We start from the raw sequence: 17,916 nt of genomic DNA, 5'->3' as shown, positions 1-17,916 counted from the left end.
AGCAGGATGGCACTGGCAGGGAGCAGAGTTACATAAGGTAGGTGAAGGCCACGCCAAGCGCTTGCTTTCATGTGACTTGGCTACAGGGGCAGTAGAAATCAGAAAAGGTGGAGACTGCCAACCTTTAGAAAGAATGGGGAAATATCCTTGAAGTTTCCTTTCTCTCAGAACTTGAGGGAAGCTTTTCTGACAGGAAGAGAGAATCTAACAGAAGGTGTGTTTTGGGTTCTGGAATTACACTCTTATCTCCCGGGGCTTGAGCATATTGATCTCTCTGTGCAGGAGGGCTCAGTTGTTTTGGTTGGTTTAATAGTCAGCAGTGGTTTAAGGGGTAGAGAACCTGTCATGGGTCTTGCTTTAGAGGCAAAGGAAGAGGCCATGTAGAGGAAGAATGAACTAGAACAGCCTCTTGAGAATTTGAGTTTAGCTGGGAGGTTGTTCTAGGCTGACCCTTGTGATAGAGCTGTAACTGATCCAGTAAGTTCCAGCCTTGAATAGACCTTTCTAAAACAAGGGCTTGTTATCGAGGGACTGTTGACCATTCTAATTCAGTCATCTTCATGGGAAGGAGATTTGGAAGGTGAGGATGTACTGAGAGAGTGACTGGATGTCGTGCCATGCGTGGTAGAGATCTGGCAGGAGGTTCATCTAGAACCAGAACTATATGCCTTTCTTACCCCGATTTCCTCCTGTGTCCTTCACTGGACGATCAGAGAAAGACAGTGCCATTCTTACCAGTGCTTTGCTCTACCAGCCCTTGGTCTGGAGGTTCTCTTTGCATCACTCCTTGTAGGACCCGAGAAGGAAGGGGAATGACCATGCTGTGCGGCTTCCGTGCGGAGCCACACTGGCTTGGAGCAGGGGAAGGAGTCAGGGACGGGAAGGAGAGGGCGTTCTCACATTCTCACTTTCTCTTCTAGCCGGTTTACAAACTGACCCAGAGGCAGGTAAACATTACAGTACAGAAGAAGGTGAGTCAGTGGTGGGAGAGACTCACTAAGCAGGAGAAGCGCCCACTGTTTTTGGCCCCTGACTTTGATCGCTGGCTGGACGAGTCTGATGCAGAAATGGAGCTCAGAGCCAAGGTTAGTAAGGACCGTAGGATCGAGACAAATCGTAAGGAACACAACTTATTTGGAAGTTATTTGGGCCACCTCAGGTACCTATCTGGGTCTGATAAAATGAGGACAAAATTGCAAATTCAGTTAAAGACCTGGAAACATGTTTTTTTGTTTGTTTTTAAGATTTTATTTACTTATTTGATAGAGAGTGTGTGCGTGAGTGAGAGGGCATGTGCAGGGGGAGGGGCAGAGGGAGATAGAGGGAGAAGCGGACTCCCCACTGAGCGGAGAGCCTGATGTGGGACTTGACCCCAGGACCCTGGGATCATGACCTGAGCTGAAGGCAGACGCTTAACCGTTTGAGCCACCCAGGCATCCCTGGAAACATGATTTTACAGAAGTACTGGTCATATGTTTTGTAGACTGTCCCTCAACTGGGGTTTGTTGGATGTTTTTCTCATGATTTAGAGAGGGTGATGGGATTTCGGGGAGGAGGACCACTGAGGTTTCATTCTTGCTGTGTCACATCAAGGGTATATACTGTCAGCATGGCTTATCACTGTTGATACTAATCTTGATCATCTGGCTGAGGCGTATTTATCCGGTTTCTCCATTGTAATGTTACTCCGCCCCCTTTCTTAACTGTGTACTTTTTGGACGGAAGTCACTATGTCTAGCTCATGCTTAAGGAGTGGGGAGTTACGCTTCCCATCCTTACTGCGGAGTATCTACGTACTTTATTTGGAATTCTTCTGTATGGGAGATTTGTCTGTTCTCTTCCATGTATTTATTCAGTCATTTATTTATATCTGTATGGACTGATGAATGTTTGTTTTATAGTTTGGTTTATAACCCAATACTATGTGATTTGTATGTTATTTATTTTGTTGTTCATGTTGTCCCAGCTTTGGCCATCGGAAGCTCTTTCAGTTGGCTCTTGTGTCCTTTTGACAAAGCTCTGTCATTGTGGGGCTTTTTTTTTTTTTTCTTTTGGACATCCTTAATTTCTGGCATTATAAGCTGCTCCAGGCTTATCTTATGTATTCCCTGCTCCAGCCCTAGAGTCAGCCATTCTTCAAGGAGCTCTGTTCTTTTTATTGGGGAATAGTAATGGAAACCAAGATCTGGGCTCTAGATATTGCTTCTAGATCCTCTCAGGTGACACAATGAGGAACTATATGTGTGCAGACTAGCCCATTCATATACTGCCCATACCTATAAATATTTCTGTCTGTAACCATCTATATCTATGTTGACCTAATGTGAGTTCTTACTGATGTTGGAGACATGATTTTAGCTTCTGGAAAAACTATACTAAAAATCTACAAGTCTTAAAAAAAAAATAAAACAGCGATCTATTTCCCGCCCTAAAATTCTGTTTTGTTTCTATGACTGTGACACATCTTCTGGGGGTCTTTTCCAGCTCCAAGATTCTAAGACTCTCCACTTTGTAGTTTGGAAGCCAGCTGATTGGTTGAATTCTGTGAGCACAGGATGAGCATCCTGTGGTGCTGGTGCTACCCAGTAAGGAGGAGTCAGGCTGAGGATGTCAGGCCCGAGCTAGGACGTTTGCTCCGGTGAAGCGTGAACACAGTTGGAGGAGGTGGCTTTGAGGGATTCAGATCACTTATTCAGCATGTGGACTTTTGCAAGCATCTGGGAATTCTAACCTGTGTTCTTGGAAAACTTCTGTCCAAATTCTAGGAAGAAGAACGCCTAAATAAACTAAGAATTGAAAGCCAAGGCTCCCCTGAAAGTAAGTTGCCCTGCTGCTTCTTTTTTTTTTTTTTTTTTTAAGATTTTATTTATTTATTCATGAGAGACAGAGAGAGAGAGAGAGAAGCAGAGGGAGAAGCAGGCTCCCAAGGAGCAGGGAGCCCGATGCGGGACTCGATCCCAGGGCCCTGGGATCATGACCTGAGCCGAAGGCAGACGCTTAACCGTCTGAGCCACCCAGGTGCCCTGCCCTGCTGCTTCTGTGGTAGCTACCAGTTAACTGACGATAGAGATGGGGGTATGGAGGGGTGCAATGCGGTAGGAGAGCTAAAGTGGTGTGTGTGAGGTGATGAGGACCCCTTCATGTGCAGGGCTTACTCTGTGCACACCCACATCAGAAGCCTTCCTTTTAATGTTTCCCTTCTGTTTGGAGCCTAACATTACCTGAGGGCACCAAAGCCGGTCTAGCAGAAGGGAAGAACCATAGTTTCCTGGACTGGCCCAATGTCAGTGGCTGCAGGCCCTGCCTAGACACGTGGAAACACCACGTCGGTCCAAGGCTACACTTCCTCCAGCCTGGTGTTTTTCTCCCAGATAAGCGTGGCTCTCAACCTCAGAAACTCTATTCTGTTTCTCTCCGTCCAACTGCTCAGAAGCAAGAAGTTCTGTGAGTGTATTGTGTTCTGGGCGACGCAGATGAGATGCAGCAGGCGTTCACTTCCTGCTGGGGGGAAGCATCGTAGCAGGCCCTGGAGGGGTAGAGCCTGTGACTTCATCAGAGCACCTGCTCTCTCAGAGCATCCGTTCCAGGGGGCGGACCACGAAAGACTGTATAAAATGCAGGCAGAAAAGCAAAATAAAATCAAGGTTTCTCGTGTGTCCATGTATTTTCAAGTTTTAGGGACACTTATGTGGCATGCCGTAAGTAAGGAAGGGGAAAGTTTTAGAGTGGCTGTTTTCAAACTACGTCCCGTGGTCCCCAGGGGTTCCCAGGGATGCTTTGGAGGGACAGGCCAAGCAAGCGGGTCCACTTCAACCGGAGAAGTTCTGCTTGTGTTTTATGTGTTAGGTTCTGAACAAAGTTCGTTTTGAGGAGGAGGTTTCATTGCTTTAGAAAAAGATTTGAATAACCACTGATGTAGAGGAATACTCCTTTAGAAAAACAAAGAAGGGGAGAAGTTAGTGGAGGCAAAGAATAAAGATTTGAGATTAAGATTAATTTTGAGCTTGAAAATTATTTGAAATTTAAGTTAATTTTGGAGGGCGGTTTAGAGGGAGAAACTTCAAAAACGTAAAAATTCTTATATATGGATTTTTAGGACATTAGATAATGCTTTTACTGTTTTATCTCAGTTCATGAAGTTTCCTAATGAAATAAGTTCTTGAGGATGGCGAAATCTAATACATTTTTGTGGTTTTGAAGAAAAAATTTTAGTTCAGTGTTGCGAAAAGTCTGACTCTTTTGACTCCTTAGGACTAGGTTGCTTTTGATTGACCACCCTGTTTAGCTTGATTATTTGAGCATCCGCCGAGGGTTACATGCAGAATATCTGTTGCCTTGGAATAAATATGGAGCAGCAAGATCTGAGCTCCATAGCTCTTCTCTTGAGAATTATCCTTTCCTTTGCCCCACTCCTTTGACTCAACCATGACTCTAAGCTCCTTACTCCTTCCTTAACTCTGTAATTGGCTGTGTCTTCACAAGACTTAGGCTGCAGACAAAATTAACAATTCCTTATCCTCCTGCCTCTCACGCTGTACTTTTCCTTCTTCAGTTGTGTCCTCATTCTGCCCATCTCTTCCAAAGTACAGGGCAGGCACCATGTCATCTCTGCAGACTTGCCTGCTTCCCACTTCCCCAGCCGAGTGTCGTTTTCTCACCTTGAGGGTTTCCCAAGATGCTACCTGTTACTCTCTCTTGTATTACGGCTTTCAGATTGTAAATTCTTTGAGGGTGACATCAAGTCTTGACATCTTGGAATCCCACTAGTGCCCCTCAGTACCTCGCACTTGTGGGTGTTCAGTTGATTCTTGGTTAGATGCATATATGATCAAATATCAAAATTCTTTTTTTGTGTGTGTTTCTATTTCTTTGAGCTAGTTTGACCTACATGACCTTAAAAAATTGTGGGAAAGAAGAAACTGTAGATTATATGAAAATGACAAGAGTAGGAGTGGAGTGTAGCTTTATTTCCCTTCTTTAATGCCTCCTAAGATGGTCAGTCATTCTTTGCCAGAAGTAATTTTTCTCCTTGGATTTATTATGTCTGTACACTTATCCCTCAAGGCTGTGAGAGGAAAGACTGCTAAAGAAATATCTTGGAGTGCATTGTCCATAATTTCACCTTACCCCTTTCTCTTTGGGCCTAGAAGCCCAGGCTGATGCAGATTTGGGCCAGATATCTGTTTGGGAACTCAGGGCACCCAATGGGAGAGAGGGGTTGAAGTCAACCAGGTCTGTCCTCCACCCCTCTGTTGCAGCTCTGCTTGTAACAGTTTCCTGTCTCGTTTTGCTTTTCAGCTCTTACAAGCTTGAAGAAAGGATACCTGTTCATGTATAATCTCGTGCAGTTCTTGGGATTCTCCTGGATCTTTGTCAACATGACTGTGCGGTTCTTTATTTTGGGAAAAGGCAAGCACAAAATTTCAACACTAACCTTTCTTTCTTTCTTTTTTTTTAAAGATTTTTTATTTATTTGACAGAGAGAGCAGGAGAGCACAAGCAGGGGGAGCAGCAGAGGGAGAGGGAAAAGCAGGTTCCCTGCTGAACAGAGAGCATGATGCAGGGCTCAGTCCCAGGCCCCTGGGACCATGACCTGAGCCTAAGGCAGATGCTTAACCGACTGAGCCACCCAGGCGCCCCAACACTAATGTTCTTTTGTCAGTAGTTTGGCTTACTACCCACCAAAGGTGTCAGCAGTACCCTGCCTTTGGTATTAATAATAACCCCCCACGTTTGTGTAGCAGTCACGCCTTTCATTGTACGTCCGTGTCTCTGAGTTCCCTGGGCCTTGTGAAACAAGCAGGCTGGAGAGTGTGTCCATTTAACAGGTGAGGAGACAGGCTTAGAACTGGTCCACGTTCACACGGCTGGCCAGAGGCCCACCGTGGGCTTGCATTCCTTTCTCTGCTCACTACATGGAGTTCATTTGTAACCAGATAAACTTGCGTGGTACTTTCAGTGCCAGAGTTAATGCAGATCCAAAAGGGATCGCGCCCTTTGGGAGCCTAAGTAGATGGACTCAAATGGACTATTCCAAAACTGAATGAAAAGACTATCATAAAGATATTTGTTCTTGATAAATTAATTTGTGTGTTTTTTAAAACTAATTTGTATATTTAACAGAATTCTGGCAAAAAGTAAATGACAATGGAAAATTTTTTAGAATGTGTGCTGAAGTATTCTGAACATAATACATACATACATAACACGTACATACTTGTATTATGAACAATAAATAGGTAATAAAATTTGGGGGAAGAAAGGGTAATGGGAGAGCACTTTCTCTGATATGAAAGAATGATATTTCAAGAATGATAATTAAATAATATAGCATTAGTATAAGAAGAGAATATCAATAGAGCAAATTAGGTGGTCCAGAAATAGCTCTTACATTATATATATTATATATAACATATATATAATATACATAATATATAAATCTATCTATCTCCCAATTATATATACAATATAAAAGGAATCATGAATCAGTGGAACGGGAAATATCCAATACTTTTTTATTGGATGGGAATTCTAACAGTGTTTCCAGGGAAAATTGGTTAGGTTTGGGTGCATGAGGAAGGCAAGGAATCTCTTTGACTCTTTTCCTCACACTGTGTACAAAAATAAATTCCCCCAAAGGATTTAAGATCCTATATCAGAAATTTAAAACATAACAAGATACAAGTAAATGTTTATAAAAATCTCATGTGGAAGGTTCGGACTTTCTAAGCTTAAAAGAGAAGAAACCATAAAGAATAAGGTCAATATATTTGACTACATAAAGTATCTAAATTCCTGTGTATTTAAAAATATCCCAGCTAAGACAACACTCAAGATTAAGAGTATATTGAGGTTAGTAGCATGGGGATGGAGGGTTGGTGGAAAATTGCAACAAATACTAACAGGGGTTGATTACACATAAAGAATTGGTTACAAATTGATCTAAAAACATAGAGACTCCATGGAATAGATAAATAAACAGAAGTCATGTGCAGGCAGTTCCTAAGAGGTAGTAAAACCAATTATATACAGAAAAAATGTTTAACTCAATAATGATGAAGAAAATAAAAATATGGTTTTTGTCTGTCAGTTTTGCAAAGTTAAAAAAAGATACCTATTTCAAGAGGACATATGCTAAAGTAGACACACCAGTGGCTACTGGGAGGGTGTATGAGCACAATAATTCTTGGAAAATCATTTGGCAAAGCTCATCAAGACACCTAACTGTTCATATTCTTGAACCTGGTTATTTAACTTCTGGAAGTATGTTCTAAAGAAATCACTGAAACTACCAAAAAAGCTTTTTCAAAAGGTACACATTGTGGCATCATTTATATTAGTGACAAGTTAGAAGCTACCTAGATGCCCATCAACGAGGGCTTACTTTAGAATATTCGTTCAGTGGAATGTTGTGAAGCAAATATAAAGTATTTAAAGAGTTTATAGTAACATGGAGAAATACTTATGATAGGCTAAAAAAGTAAGATAAATTTGTTCTTCCAGTTTCATCACATCATATAAAATGGGGAAAAAACCGAGCCAATACATGCAAAAGATCGGAAGGAATGCACCATTTGAAAATGGTTTGATGTGGATAATTTAAAAATTTGTCCTTATTTTGTACAAGAAATAGGAAAAATATAAGTATAATGGAAAATATAAGCTCTATTTTGAAAAAGGAAAAAATCCTATAGTCTATTTTATTTTTTAGTCCTAAATTTTCCCATCTGAGGTTTGTAGTAGGTGAATTGCCTTTAGCTCTAAAGTCACTTCAAAGAAGTGCATGCTGTTTGTCCAGCCTTCTTAACACCTTAGAATTCTGCAAAGCACAGCAGCAGGCTAGTAAAGAACTTTCCAAATGCCTAGTGTCTTAGAGTCTCATGTGACCAAAGGTCTACAGATGAGTTACTTGAAAAAAGGCAAGTCTCAGACCTGGGTTTTTCTTACTGTGGATTGATCACAAGTCCCATGGAATCAATAGGGACACGCAAGTACCTAATCATTTAATTTAACATCGTTGGATTCTCCGTGTTCCTGTGCAAGCCTGCAAGCCATTAGGTGATCTAGTCCAAAAGCTCCTAAGTTATCTGGTTCATGTGTTTAAGCTGCTTGGATTTGTCATTTCTATTTTGGCTCTCAACCTCTTACTAACCATCTTCTGGAATGGAGCTGCTGGCTTAATTCTTCCCTTATCAGGCGTCAGAAACGGGGTAAGGACCTGGTGCCCGGCACCCAGTTTGCCCTTTGCAATTTTCTCCTTTTGAATGAAGGGTGTTGGTAAATGGCAAATCCCCACCTGTGCTTGGTTTTTCATGTAAACATGTACTTGCTAAACTTTTTATGCTAAGGAAACACTAGCAAACTCTTGGGCTTATGGAGAAATTCTTGAGCTTACCTAGCTCTCTATTAAGGAATACTCTTTTTAAAAAATAAAATTAAAAATTTTTTTCTAATTATAAAAACACGTTAATCACAGAAAAATCAGAAAATAAAGACTTAAATAAAACAAAAGACTCTACCGTAATCCCATCTATGAGAGCAACAGATCCTCGGCACCTTGGTGTATGTATATCCTTCCAATCGACTAGACTTCCTTAGGAACAACGGACAATTACTGATAAGGAATTGTGAGATTAATGGCAAATTGTTTTTAAGGATTTTCTTTTTTTTTTTTTTTTAAGATTTTATTTATTTGCGAGAGAGAGAATGAGAGACAGAGAGCATGAGAGGGGGGAGGGTCAGAGGGAGAAGCAGACTCCCCGCCGAGCAGGGAGCCCGATGCGGGACTCGATCCCGGGACTCCAGGATCATGACCTGAGCCGAAGGCAGTCGCCCAACCAACTGAGCCACCCAGGCGCCCTCTTTTTAAGGATTTTCATGTATCCTGCCCCAAAGGGTATACTGTATTATACTACCACTATTAGTAGTATCCCACATCCCATTAACATGAGTGCCTTTCATTACTTAAAATGGTTCTTTGTTTTCAAATCATAAAAGTAAATGTGCTGATTTAAGCCAGTTTGGAAAGTGGGGGAAACCAGGGTGGTGGAGGTGTAGGGGGAGAGAAGGGGAGGTGAATAAGTCATTGTCCATCACTATTAATATAGCCGTACAGGGGCGCCTGGGTGGCTCAGACGGTTAAGCGTCTGCCATCGGCTCGGGTTGTGGTCCCAGGGTCCTGGGATCGAGCCCCGCGTCGGGCTCCCTGCTCGGCGGGAAGCCTGCTTCTCCCTCTCCCACTCCCCCTGCTTGTGTTCCCTCTCTAGCTGTCTCTCTCTCTCTGTCAAATAAATAAAATCTTAAAAAAAAAAAATATAGCCGTACATTGGGGCACCTGGGTGGCTCAGTCGGTTAAGCATCTGCCTTTGGCTTGGGTCGTGATCCCAGGAGTCTGGGATCAAGCCTGATGTTGGGCTACCTGCTCAGCTGGGAGCCTATCTCTCCCTCTCCTCCCTGCTCATGTTCACTCTTGCTATCTCTGTCTCTCACAAATAAATAAAATCTGTAAAAAAAAAAAAAAAATATATATATATATATATATAGCTGTACATTTCCTTTTAGTTTTTCTCCTATACTTAAACATTGTAATCCTACTGTGTACACCATTTTCTGTCTTGTTTTAAAAACAAAATTAAAAGAATTTTAATGTTACTAAAATCCTTTGTAACTGTCATATTAGAAATCGGATTTCGGGCGCCTGGGTGGCTCAGTTGGTTAGGCGACTGCCTTTGGCTCAGGTCATGATCCTGGAGTCCCGGGATCGAGTCCCGCATCGAGTCCCGGGATCGAGTCCCGGATCGAGTCCCGCATCGAGTCCCGCATCGGGCTCCCTGCTCGGCAGGGAGCCTGCTTCTCCCTCTGACCCTCCCCCCTCTCATGTGCTCTCTGTCTCTCTCTCTCAAATAAATAAATAAAATCTTTAAAAAAAAAAAATAGAAATCGGATTTCTATGCCTGAATTGAAACAAGGATGTAAAATCAGAGCAAAGCCACAAGATCTAATTTTTGTTCACCATGTGCCAAATCTTTTTTTTTTTTTAAGATTTTATTTATTTATTTGAGAGAGAGAGAATGAGAGACAGAGAGCATGAGAGGGAGGAAGGTCAGAGGGAGAAGCAGACTCCCTGCCAAGCAGGGAGCCCGATGCGGGACTTGATCCCGAGACTCCAGGATCATGACCTGAGCCGAAGGCAGTCGCTTAACCAACTGAGCCACCCAGGCGCCCTGACCAAGTGCCAAATCTTAAGTCACAGCTTTGTGTTTTCCAAATGGGAGGTCCTCATTTTTCAAAGATTTATCCAGGAGAAACGCCACCTTAAAGTGAATCCCCTTAAAACGGACACCAGAATTTCATTGTAAATGGTGACAAAAGATTTGGTTGGGATTTTGTCTTGAAAAGGGAGATTTAAAGTTATGAGAATAAGTTTTTTTAACTTATATGTACCAAAATTTAAATTGTAAATGTAAGTTTGCATTAATTCTTCTGAGAAAAGAATTAGTCCAATTTTGAACTAAATTACTGGTGGAATTTTTCTGGCAAAATTACATAATAGTACTATATACCATTCTTCATTTCACATTTGACTTTGTAGCAGGATTATAAAGTGGATTATTTCTGCAAAAATATTAGAGGGTTTCTTTAAGTTTTTATTGCAAGGGCCTCTTATTCAACTGATGTTTATTTTTTATTTTTTTTAAAGATTTTTATTTATTTGAGAGAGAGAGCGAGCATAAGTAGGGGGAGCAGCAGAGGCAGAGGGAGAAGCAGGCTGCCTGCTGAGCAAGAAGCCCGCTGCGGGACTCGATCCCAGGACCCTGGGATCATGGCCTGAGCCGAAGGCAGATGCTTAACCGACTGAGCCACCCAGGCGTCCCTTTACTTTGCCTTTTAAAATGAGGACATACATAACCAGTAGAGTTTCCTATTCAAGACCTCACAGGCCTGTTCCCCTCCAGCTTAGTTTGGATAGTAAATTTGAATCTGGGTGGCTCATTAGACTTTTCCTTAAATTCCTTTCATGCAAGTAGGTACATAGTTTGAGAAATAATTCTCTTGGAATTTGCCGTTCGATTTACCCTTAATGTGTATTTGTCCCATAGAGTCCTTCCATGACACATTCCACACCCTGGCCGACATGATGTATTTCTGCCAGATGCTGTCAGTTGTGGAAACCATCAACGCGGCAATTGGTGTCACTAAGTCACCAGTGACGCCTTCTCTTATCCAGGTACTGAACAGTTGACCTCAGATCTCAGTAGTTAGTAGGTACGCCACAATTTGCTGGGAAGTCACAATGAGTAAGAATCTCTCTTTGCACGGGAATAGCATCATTTTCTCTGAAAAAGGAAAACTTGAAGCCCAGGGATATTTTCCAAAGTAGACTTTTGCCATTTCAGGTCTGGTTGGTTTGTGTATAGTATCTTCATGAAATCACAACGTTATAAAAAGGGCTTTAAAACCGGGGAAACTTGATTCTCAAGCAGGAGCAGAAAAACTTACCCACAATCTTCTTATGTAAAGATGTGCTTGGTCTCCTCCCAACGTGGGTAGGTGAAGGCGATGCAATCCTAGGAGCTCTTTTCACTTCGGACTTTCTTCCATATATGAAGGGGACTCTTTTGACTGGTGTGGGGATACCCCCCTCCCTTGATACATCTATGTTGTTTCCTAATATTTGGAAGATTGCTATCAGGAACGGGTCATCAAAGTCTTTTAACTTCCTTGCCCTATTTTCTAACTGTGTGATTATATACTATTAAACCCCCCCACTCCCCACCCAGACTCAGGGGGCAACAGGTGATTGCTTTAGTTTGGTCTCTTCTGGAGTTCTGATAGTTCTACCCTTTTCTGGTATACCAGCCCTGGCATTCTGATAGTATCAGTTGTATGGTAAAGAGTGTTAATATAATAGCCTTGTTACTCCTGGGTTTTCTGTTCTTGGAGAGAGGCTGTTTTGTTCAGTCTAAAAAATAAGTGGATAGTGAGGGGCCCACTAATGTGGAATAATACTTTTTGTATGTCAAGGACTAGCACAGATAAGCATGAGACTAGAATTTCTAGGGTATGATGGAAGGGAGGGGTTCAGTATTCTCACATTGCTCGGCTCCAGGGAGTGCCATTCATGGAGAATGCAGTGTGAGCGGAGCCTCGTGGAGTCGGGCATGCGACTGCAGCTCGGAAGCATAACAAGGAGTAAGAAACAAGTCACAGAATAAAAATAAGTTGTATTTCAGAAAGTTTAAAAACAGGCAAAGTGCAACAGTATACTATTTAGAAATAGGTACATAAGCAGGAAGCCTATAAAGAGAAGCAATGGAATAGTTAACACAAGATAGTTGTGTTAATGGTCTGGTTAAGAACAGACCATTACCAGTGGGCGGCTGCCAGACTGGTAATGGTCTGGTTCTTAACTTGGGTTATGCAGACACAAATGTTCATTCGGCAGTACTCTTCACGCTGTGTTTGAATGTGTGTGTTTTTGAAAATACACTATTTGTGATGATCTATTTACACACATATACACAGTCTATTCAGAAAGACTGGTTTGGGTAACCTTAACTTGTTCCAAAACTGGAACAGAGGTTTAAACTTGCTGAGCTCAGTCTTTTAAGATTTTATTATTTTTAAATTTTTTAAAGTAACCTCTACCCACAATGTGGGGCTTGAACTCACGACCCCGACACCAAGACTTGCAGGCTCCACTGACTGAGGCAGCCAGGTGCCCCTCAGTCTTTTTCTATTTACCCTGAATTTAGTGGGGCTAGGTTTCAGGTAACACATTTATATAGTTTTTGTAGAATATATTTTTAAACTTTTCCCTCTCTTTTGGGTTCTTTTAATAGCTTTGTGGAAGAAATTTCATTTTGTTTATCATCTTTGGCACCATGGAAGAAATGCAAAACAAAGCTGTGGTTTTCTTTGTGTTTTATTCGTGGAGCGCAATTGAAATTTTCAGGTGGGTAGAAATGCCAGCATGGTGGTTTGAACGCTTCTCCTTTCTCTGGAGCAGCTCTCTTCTGGAGGGAGTTTTACTCAAAGTCTCATTTGGTTTGAGATTAAGGTTCCCTGTGTGGAGAGCTCTAGCTGCATCTGTGTGCTCTGCAAAGGAGGCATGTTTTTTTAAAGCAGTCATTGGATCATAGTATCAGCCTGGGCACTAGGGAGCAGAGGGAGTCGAGAGGTGCAGAGAAGTGAAAAGACCCATCTTACCCTTCAGGATTTTGCTGTCTTGTCGGAAAGAGGACTCAACTGCATGGAAAAATTTTGAAAGGAGAAGAAACATGGGATTGAAGGAGTAGTCAGGCTGGATGGAACTTGTGAAGACCAACCTTATAGAAGGAATGATAGAAATAAATCTTCTACAAGATTACTCAAGTTTGAATCAACCTCTTATCTGATTCTGCCATTCTCAGTTGTCAGTAGAAGAAATATCTTAAAAAAAAAAGATCCAATTAAAGTAGAGGTACTCTTCTCTACCAGACCTAACATATTCCACTTCTTTTTTGGTCAGGTGGAGCAGTGGTTTTGCAGATTGACTCCTCAGCTCTAGGTCTGGGGATATTTTGGCAAAGTTAATAGCTGAAAGGGAGAAGAGACAGTAGCAGTCCTAGGTTGTGTCTGAACTGTGGTCTGAATCCCATAGTATATTAATACAAAGGTGAAAGAGATTATAATTACTTAATGTTAACTCTGGGAAGAAAAAATTCTTTTTTGTGTTACCTCTTTATTTAAATAGAGTATATCTGATTTTAGATTAGGGGTCTTTTGTATACTTTAATTTTGGAGTTTGTTTTGTTTTTGAGAGAGAGGGAGAGAGAGCAGGGGAAGTGCACAGAGAGAGAATCTTAAGCAGGCTCCATGCCCAGCATGGAGCCCAATGCAGGGCTTGATCTCATGACCCTGAGATCATGACCTGAGCTGAAATCAAGAGTCAGACACTTAACTGAGCCATCCAGGCGCCCTGTTTACTTTGATAACATTCACTTATCTGGAGATAAATTGTCAAGGTGTCTGTCATCCTTACCTACTTAGAACATAGATCAGAACTAGTAATAAAGGCAAAAAGCTTTTGAGCATTCATTCCATAAACTGAACTATTCCAAAGAGGGTTCCTATAGGACCTAAACTTAGTCTACCATCAAAGAGAGTTCACATCCATTGAAAATTGGGGGAAGAATGTGATGGGAGTTTGTGGGTAGATAGCCCAGGATTATCATTCTGTTCTGAAGAAGCCATGTGTGGCCAATTGTGAAATTCTATTTCTTGAATGATGTTCTAGAGCTGCATTCAGGACCTGAAGTGGCTTTTCACATCCGAATTCCTTATTTCCAATAGGTACCCCTTCTACATGCTTTCCTGCATTGACATGGATTGGAAGGTGCTCACATGGCTTCGTTACACTGTGTGGATTCCCTTTTATCCTCTGGGATGTTTGGCAGAAGGTACTTTCAAGAACACTAGGTTTTACAAGCTTAGTTCCAAAGGATAGCTAAGCTGATAGGCCATGGCTTGCTTCCTTCCTCTGCCAGCCTTAGTCTGATACACAGGTGTTAGACTTTTTAAGACTTTCTTTCTAGTGGCCTCCTTCCATAATACTCCTGGTACCCAGACTATTCCAGGGAAGTAGCTCGTTTTTGTGAGGTTTGGAAGCTGTGCGTTCATGTGTTGCATGCTTCCTATTTATATGGTATTTAGAATTTTTCCAAAGCAGGTTCATATTAATGACTTCATTTAATTTTGACAGACACCTAGTGAGTGAGTCAGGTAGGGAGTTTTCTCCCCATTTTATAGAATAGAGAACTAAAGCTCAGTGCTATCAAGATGAATGTTCCTCATTCATCTTGTTGTCAGCTTGGAGGCTCATCGCTTATGAAAACTAGGGGGAGAACTAGAATAGGCATGAGCCCTATGTACTAAGGGGAAGGAACCATTTTCTGCACACCCAGAAGTGACACTGTGGGGGGTAGAAGCTTCTCTCACTGGTTGGCACTGTATTTCATATGCTTCTGACAGGTTCTTGTTTCTGCTTTTAGCTGTCTCAGTGATCCAGTCCATTCCAGTATTCAACGAAACAGGAAGATTCAGTTTCACGTTGCCATATCCAGTGAAAATCAAAGTTAGATTTTCCTTTTTTCTTCAGATTTATCTTATAATATTATTTTTAGGTAAGTATTGGCTCTGTAATAGACTTTTTCCTGTCACTTCTTAGAGGGTAGAGTTAAATGATTCAAAGCTTTCAAAGCCTTTATTAGGATTTTTATTTCCAGAAGAGTAGTATAGAGTTAGAGAAACATTATTTTATACAACAGGCCCATGAGGAGAAAATGCTATGTATTTCTTCCAAATCACCAGTGGTTGAGTTGTCTTCTTGGTATGCTCTTGGGTCACTGGGAATTCACCATATTTCATGTTTAAAACAATATAGAAGAAGCTCTTTTAAAGTAGAATAAGAAGCACATTTTAATTTTACTAATTTCATTGATACATTCCTTATCCAAAGTTTACAGAAGTGGTAATACCACTGACAGCAAGGAAGGAAGAAGGCAATCAAGGCCTCTGAGCAGCCAAGAGATGTCATAAAGCTTCTACCTAATAACAGGAAAGCCCCGCCCCGCCCCACTACTGTAAAACCAGCTTCTATATTAATTTATATAAAAATCACAAATCTTTGCCTTAATTCATAAAAACTAAGAACTAGAAGAAGTAAACCTAATTATTGCAAATAAAGCCTCCCTAATCATAAGGACTGTTTAGATAAAGTTCTAATGCATTTTTAAAAAAAGATTTTATTTATTTGGCAGAGAGAGAAAGTGAGCAAGCACAAGCAGGGGGAGCAGCAGAGGGAGAGGGAGAAGCAGGCTTGCCCGCTGAGCAGAGAGTCTGATGTGGGGCTCGGTCCCAGGCCCCTGGGATCATGACCTGAGCCGAAGGCAGATGCTTCACCAACTGAGCCACCCAGGCGTCCTTAGTTCTTTTTTTTTTTTTTTTTAAGATTTTATTTATTTTTATTTGAGAGAGAGAGAATGAGAGAGAGGGAGTACATGAGAGGGGGGAGGGTCAGAGGGAGAAGCAGACTCCCTGCCGAGCAGGGAGCCCGATGCGGGACTCGATCCAGGGACTCCAGGATCATGACCTGAGCCGAAGGCAGTCGCTTAACCAACTGAGCCACCCAGGCGCCCTCAGGCGTCCTTAGTTCTAATGCATTTTAATATAATTTATATATTTCTCTCTGTTTTAGTTCACAATGATCTTCAGGTAGCCCTAAATAAGTATGGCTGGCTGGTCTTCTAGCAACAGGATATGACAGCATATAGTGTATTAGGAGCTTAAGACAACAAATGTTTATTACTCACATGGCTTCTGAGGGTCAGAAAGCAGCCTAGCTGGGTGGCTCAGAGTCCCTCCTGAGGTAGTCAGGCTGTCAGCCCGGTGGGGGCTGCAGTTTCTGCAGTCTTGACCTAGGTTGGAGGATCTGCTCCAAGCTCACGTAACTGTGAACAGGAGGCTTCAGTTTCTTGCCACAGTTCTTTTCCATGTGGCTGCTCGGGACACGGCTTCCCCCAGAGCAAGTGGTGTGAGAGCCAGAAGCCACACTGCTTTTTTGCCTTTAAAAAAAATGTATCTACAGGGACGTCTGGGTGGCTCCGTCGGTTAAGCGTCTGCCTTTGGCTCAGGTCATGATCCTGGGGTCCTGCGATCGAGCCCCAGGTTGGGCTCCTTGCTCAGTGGGGAGCCTGCTTCTCCCTCTGCCTGGAGCGCCCCCTGCATATGCTCTTCCTCTCTCTGACAAATAAATAGCATCTTTTAAAAAAGTATCTATTTTTTATAGAAATATATTTGACATGTAACATTGTGTACATTTAATGTATACACCATGTTGATTTGACTCATTTATATATTGTAATATGAGTACCATTGTAGATACGACTCACACCTTTATCATGTCCCCACTGCCTTTTATCACCTAATCTCAGAAGTGACATACCATCACTTTTGCTGTATTGTTGGTTACACAGACCAACCTGATACAGTATGGGAGGGGATACACAAGGGTATGAGATACCAGGAGGTAGGATCATTGGGGGCCATCTGGGAGGCTAGCTACCCCAGTGAGAGGAAGACCACAAAAAGTAAATGCAAGAAGCCAGAAAGCTCAGTTCATGTAGCACTGGGGGACAAGAGCCCTGCACCCTTAGGAGCCACTCAGGGTAGCAGTGCATGGCAGAAGCACAGTTAAATATTACACATCATGGGCATAGATCATTTGCCAAAGGTTTTTTGGGTTTTTTTTTGGGTCAAAGGTTTCATCCAATTTCTCCTTTCCTATTTCAGAAAGGCTATAATTTCTTTCAGATAGCTTTCTAACCAAAATATGTTAAAATGTTTGGCCCTTGAAGGGAATATGCTTCAATTTGGAAAATGCACTCATTAAGAACTCAGTAAGAGTTCTTTACCTCTGTTACTGGATAAACCTAGTGTTACTGCAACCAGGCTCCATGAGGTGTGCATACTGAATGTGTTAAAGAGGAATAAGTATTGGAAAGACCCTTACTAGACAAGTTAGAAGGGCAGAAGTATTTTAATGTGCATTAACCCTACTGGCTTTTCCTTGTGTTATGTTGTTGTACACTCTAATTTACAAAGTTTTATACTCCTATTTAGTTTGCCTATAATGTAGTTGTTCTAATTCTTTAGAATGAAATCTTAAATTTGTGTAATTTAGAAGCAGTACTACACCCAGTTACGTTTGCATATAGATCAAAGTGCTTTTGTAAACATACATTCTCTCAATGAAAATAGGTGTTTTTAACCTTGTACAATGAGGAAACTGAGGTGAGGCTAAGGCACAGAACTAGTTAGTGGTCAAGTAGGATTGAACGTTTTTTCTGACGCTGAAAATCCTGCATTTTCTAATTT

The 17,916-nt window shown here is 41.8% G+C and overlaps 1 protein-coding gene across 1 annotated transcript in view; it reads left to right on the top strand.

Annotated features, from left to right (window-relative positions):
* The window catches only part of HACD3 (3-hydroxyacyl-CoA dehydratase 3), a 40,886-nt gene that overhangs the window by 20,768 nt on the left and 2,202 nt on the right, over positions 1–17,916 (top strand). Inside the window, exons 4-10 of the mRNA XM_045899843.3 lie at positions 921–1,085; positions 2,766–2,817; positions 5,299–5,409; positions 11,100–11,227; positions 12,843–12,955; positions 14,335–14,441; positions 15,033–15,164. Of these exons, the coding sequence (XP_045755799.1) occupies positions 921–1,085; positions 2,766–2,817; positions 5,299–5,409; positions 11,100–11,227; positions 12,843–12,955; positions 14,335–14,441; positions 15,033–15,164 (808 nt within the window). The remainder of the gene's footprint in view (positions 1–920; positions 1,086–2,765; positions 2,818–5,298; positions 5,410–11,099; positions 11,228–12,842; positions 12,956–14,334; positions 14,442–15,032; positions 15,165–17,916) is intronic.

This window comes from Mirounga angustirostris, unplaced genomic scaffold, assembly GCF_029215605.1.
Source record: "Mirounga angustirostris isolate CCGP_5_RB_7025 unplaced genomic scaffold, mMirAng1.0.hap1 SCAF_9, whole genome shotgun sequence".
Taxonomy (NCBI): domain Eukaryota; kingdom Metazoa; phylum Chordata; class Mammalia; order Carnivora; family Phocidae; genus Mirounga; species Mirounga angustirostris.
Note: the sequence above shows the minus strand (reverse complement) of the source record. Positions and strands in the feature narration are given on the sequence as shown.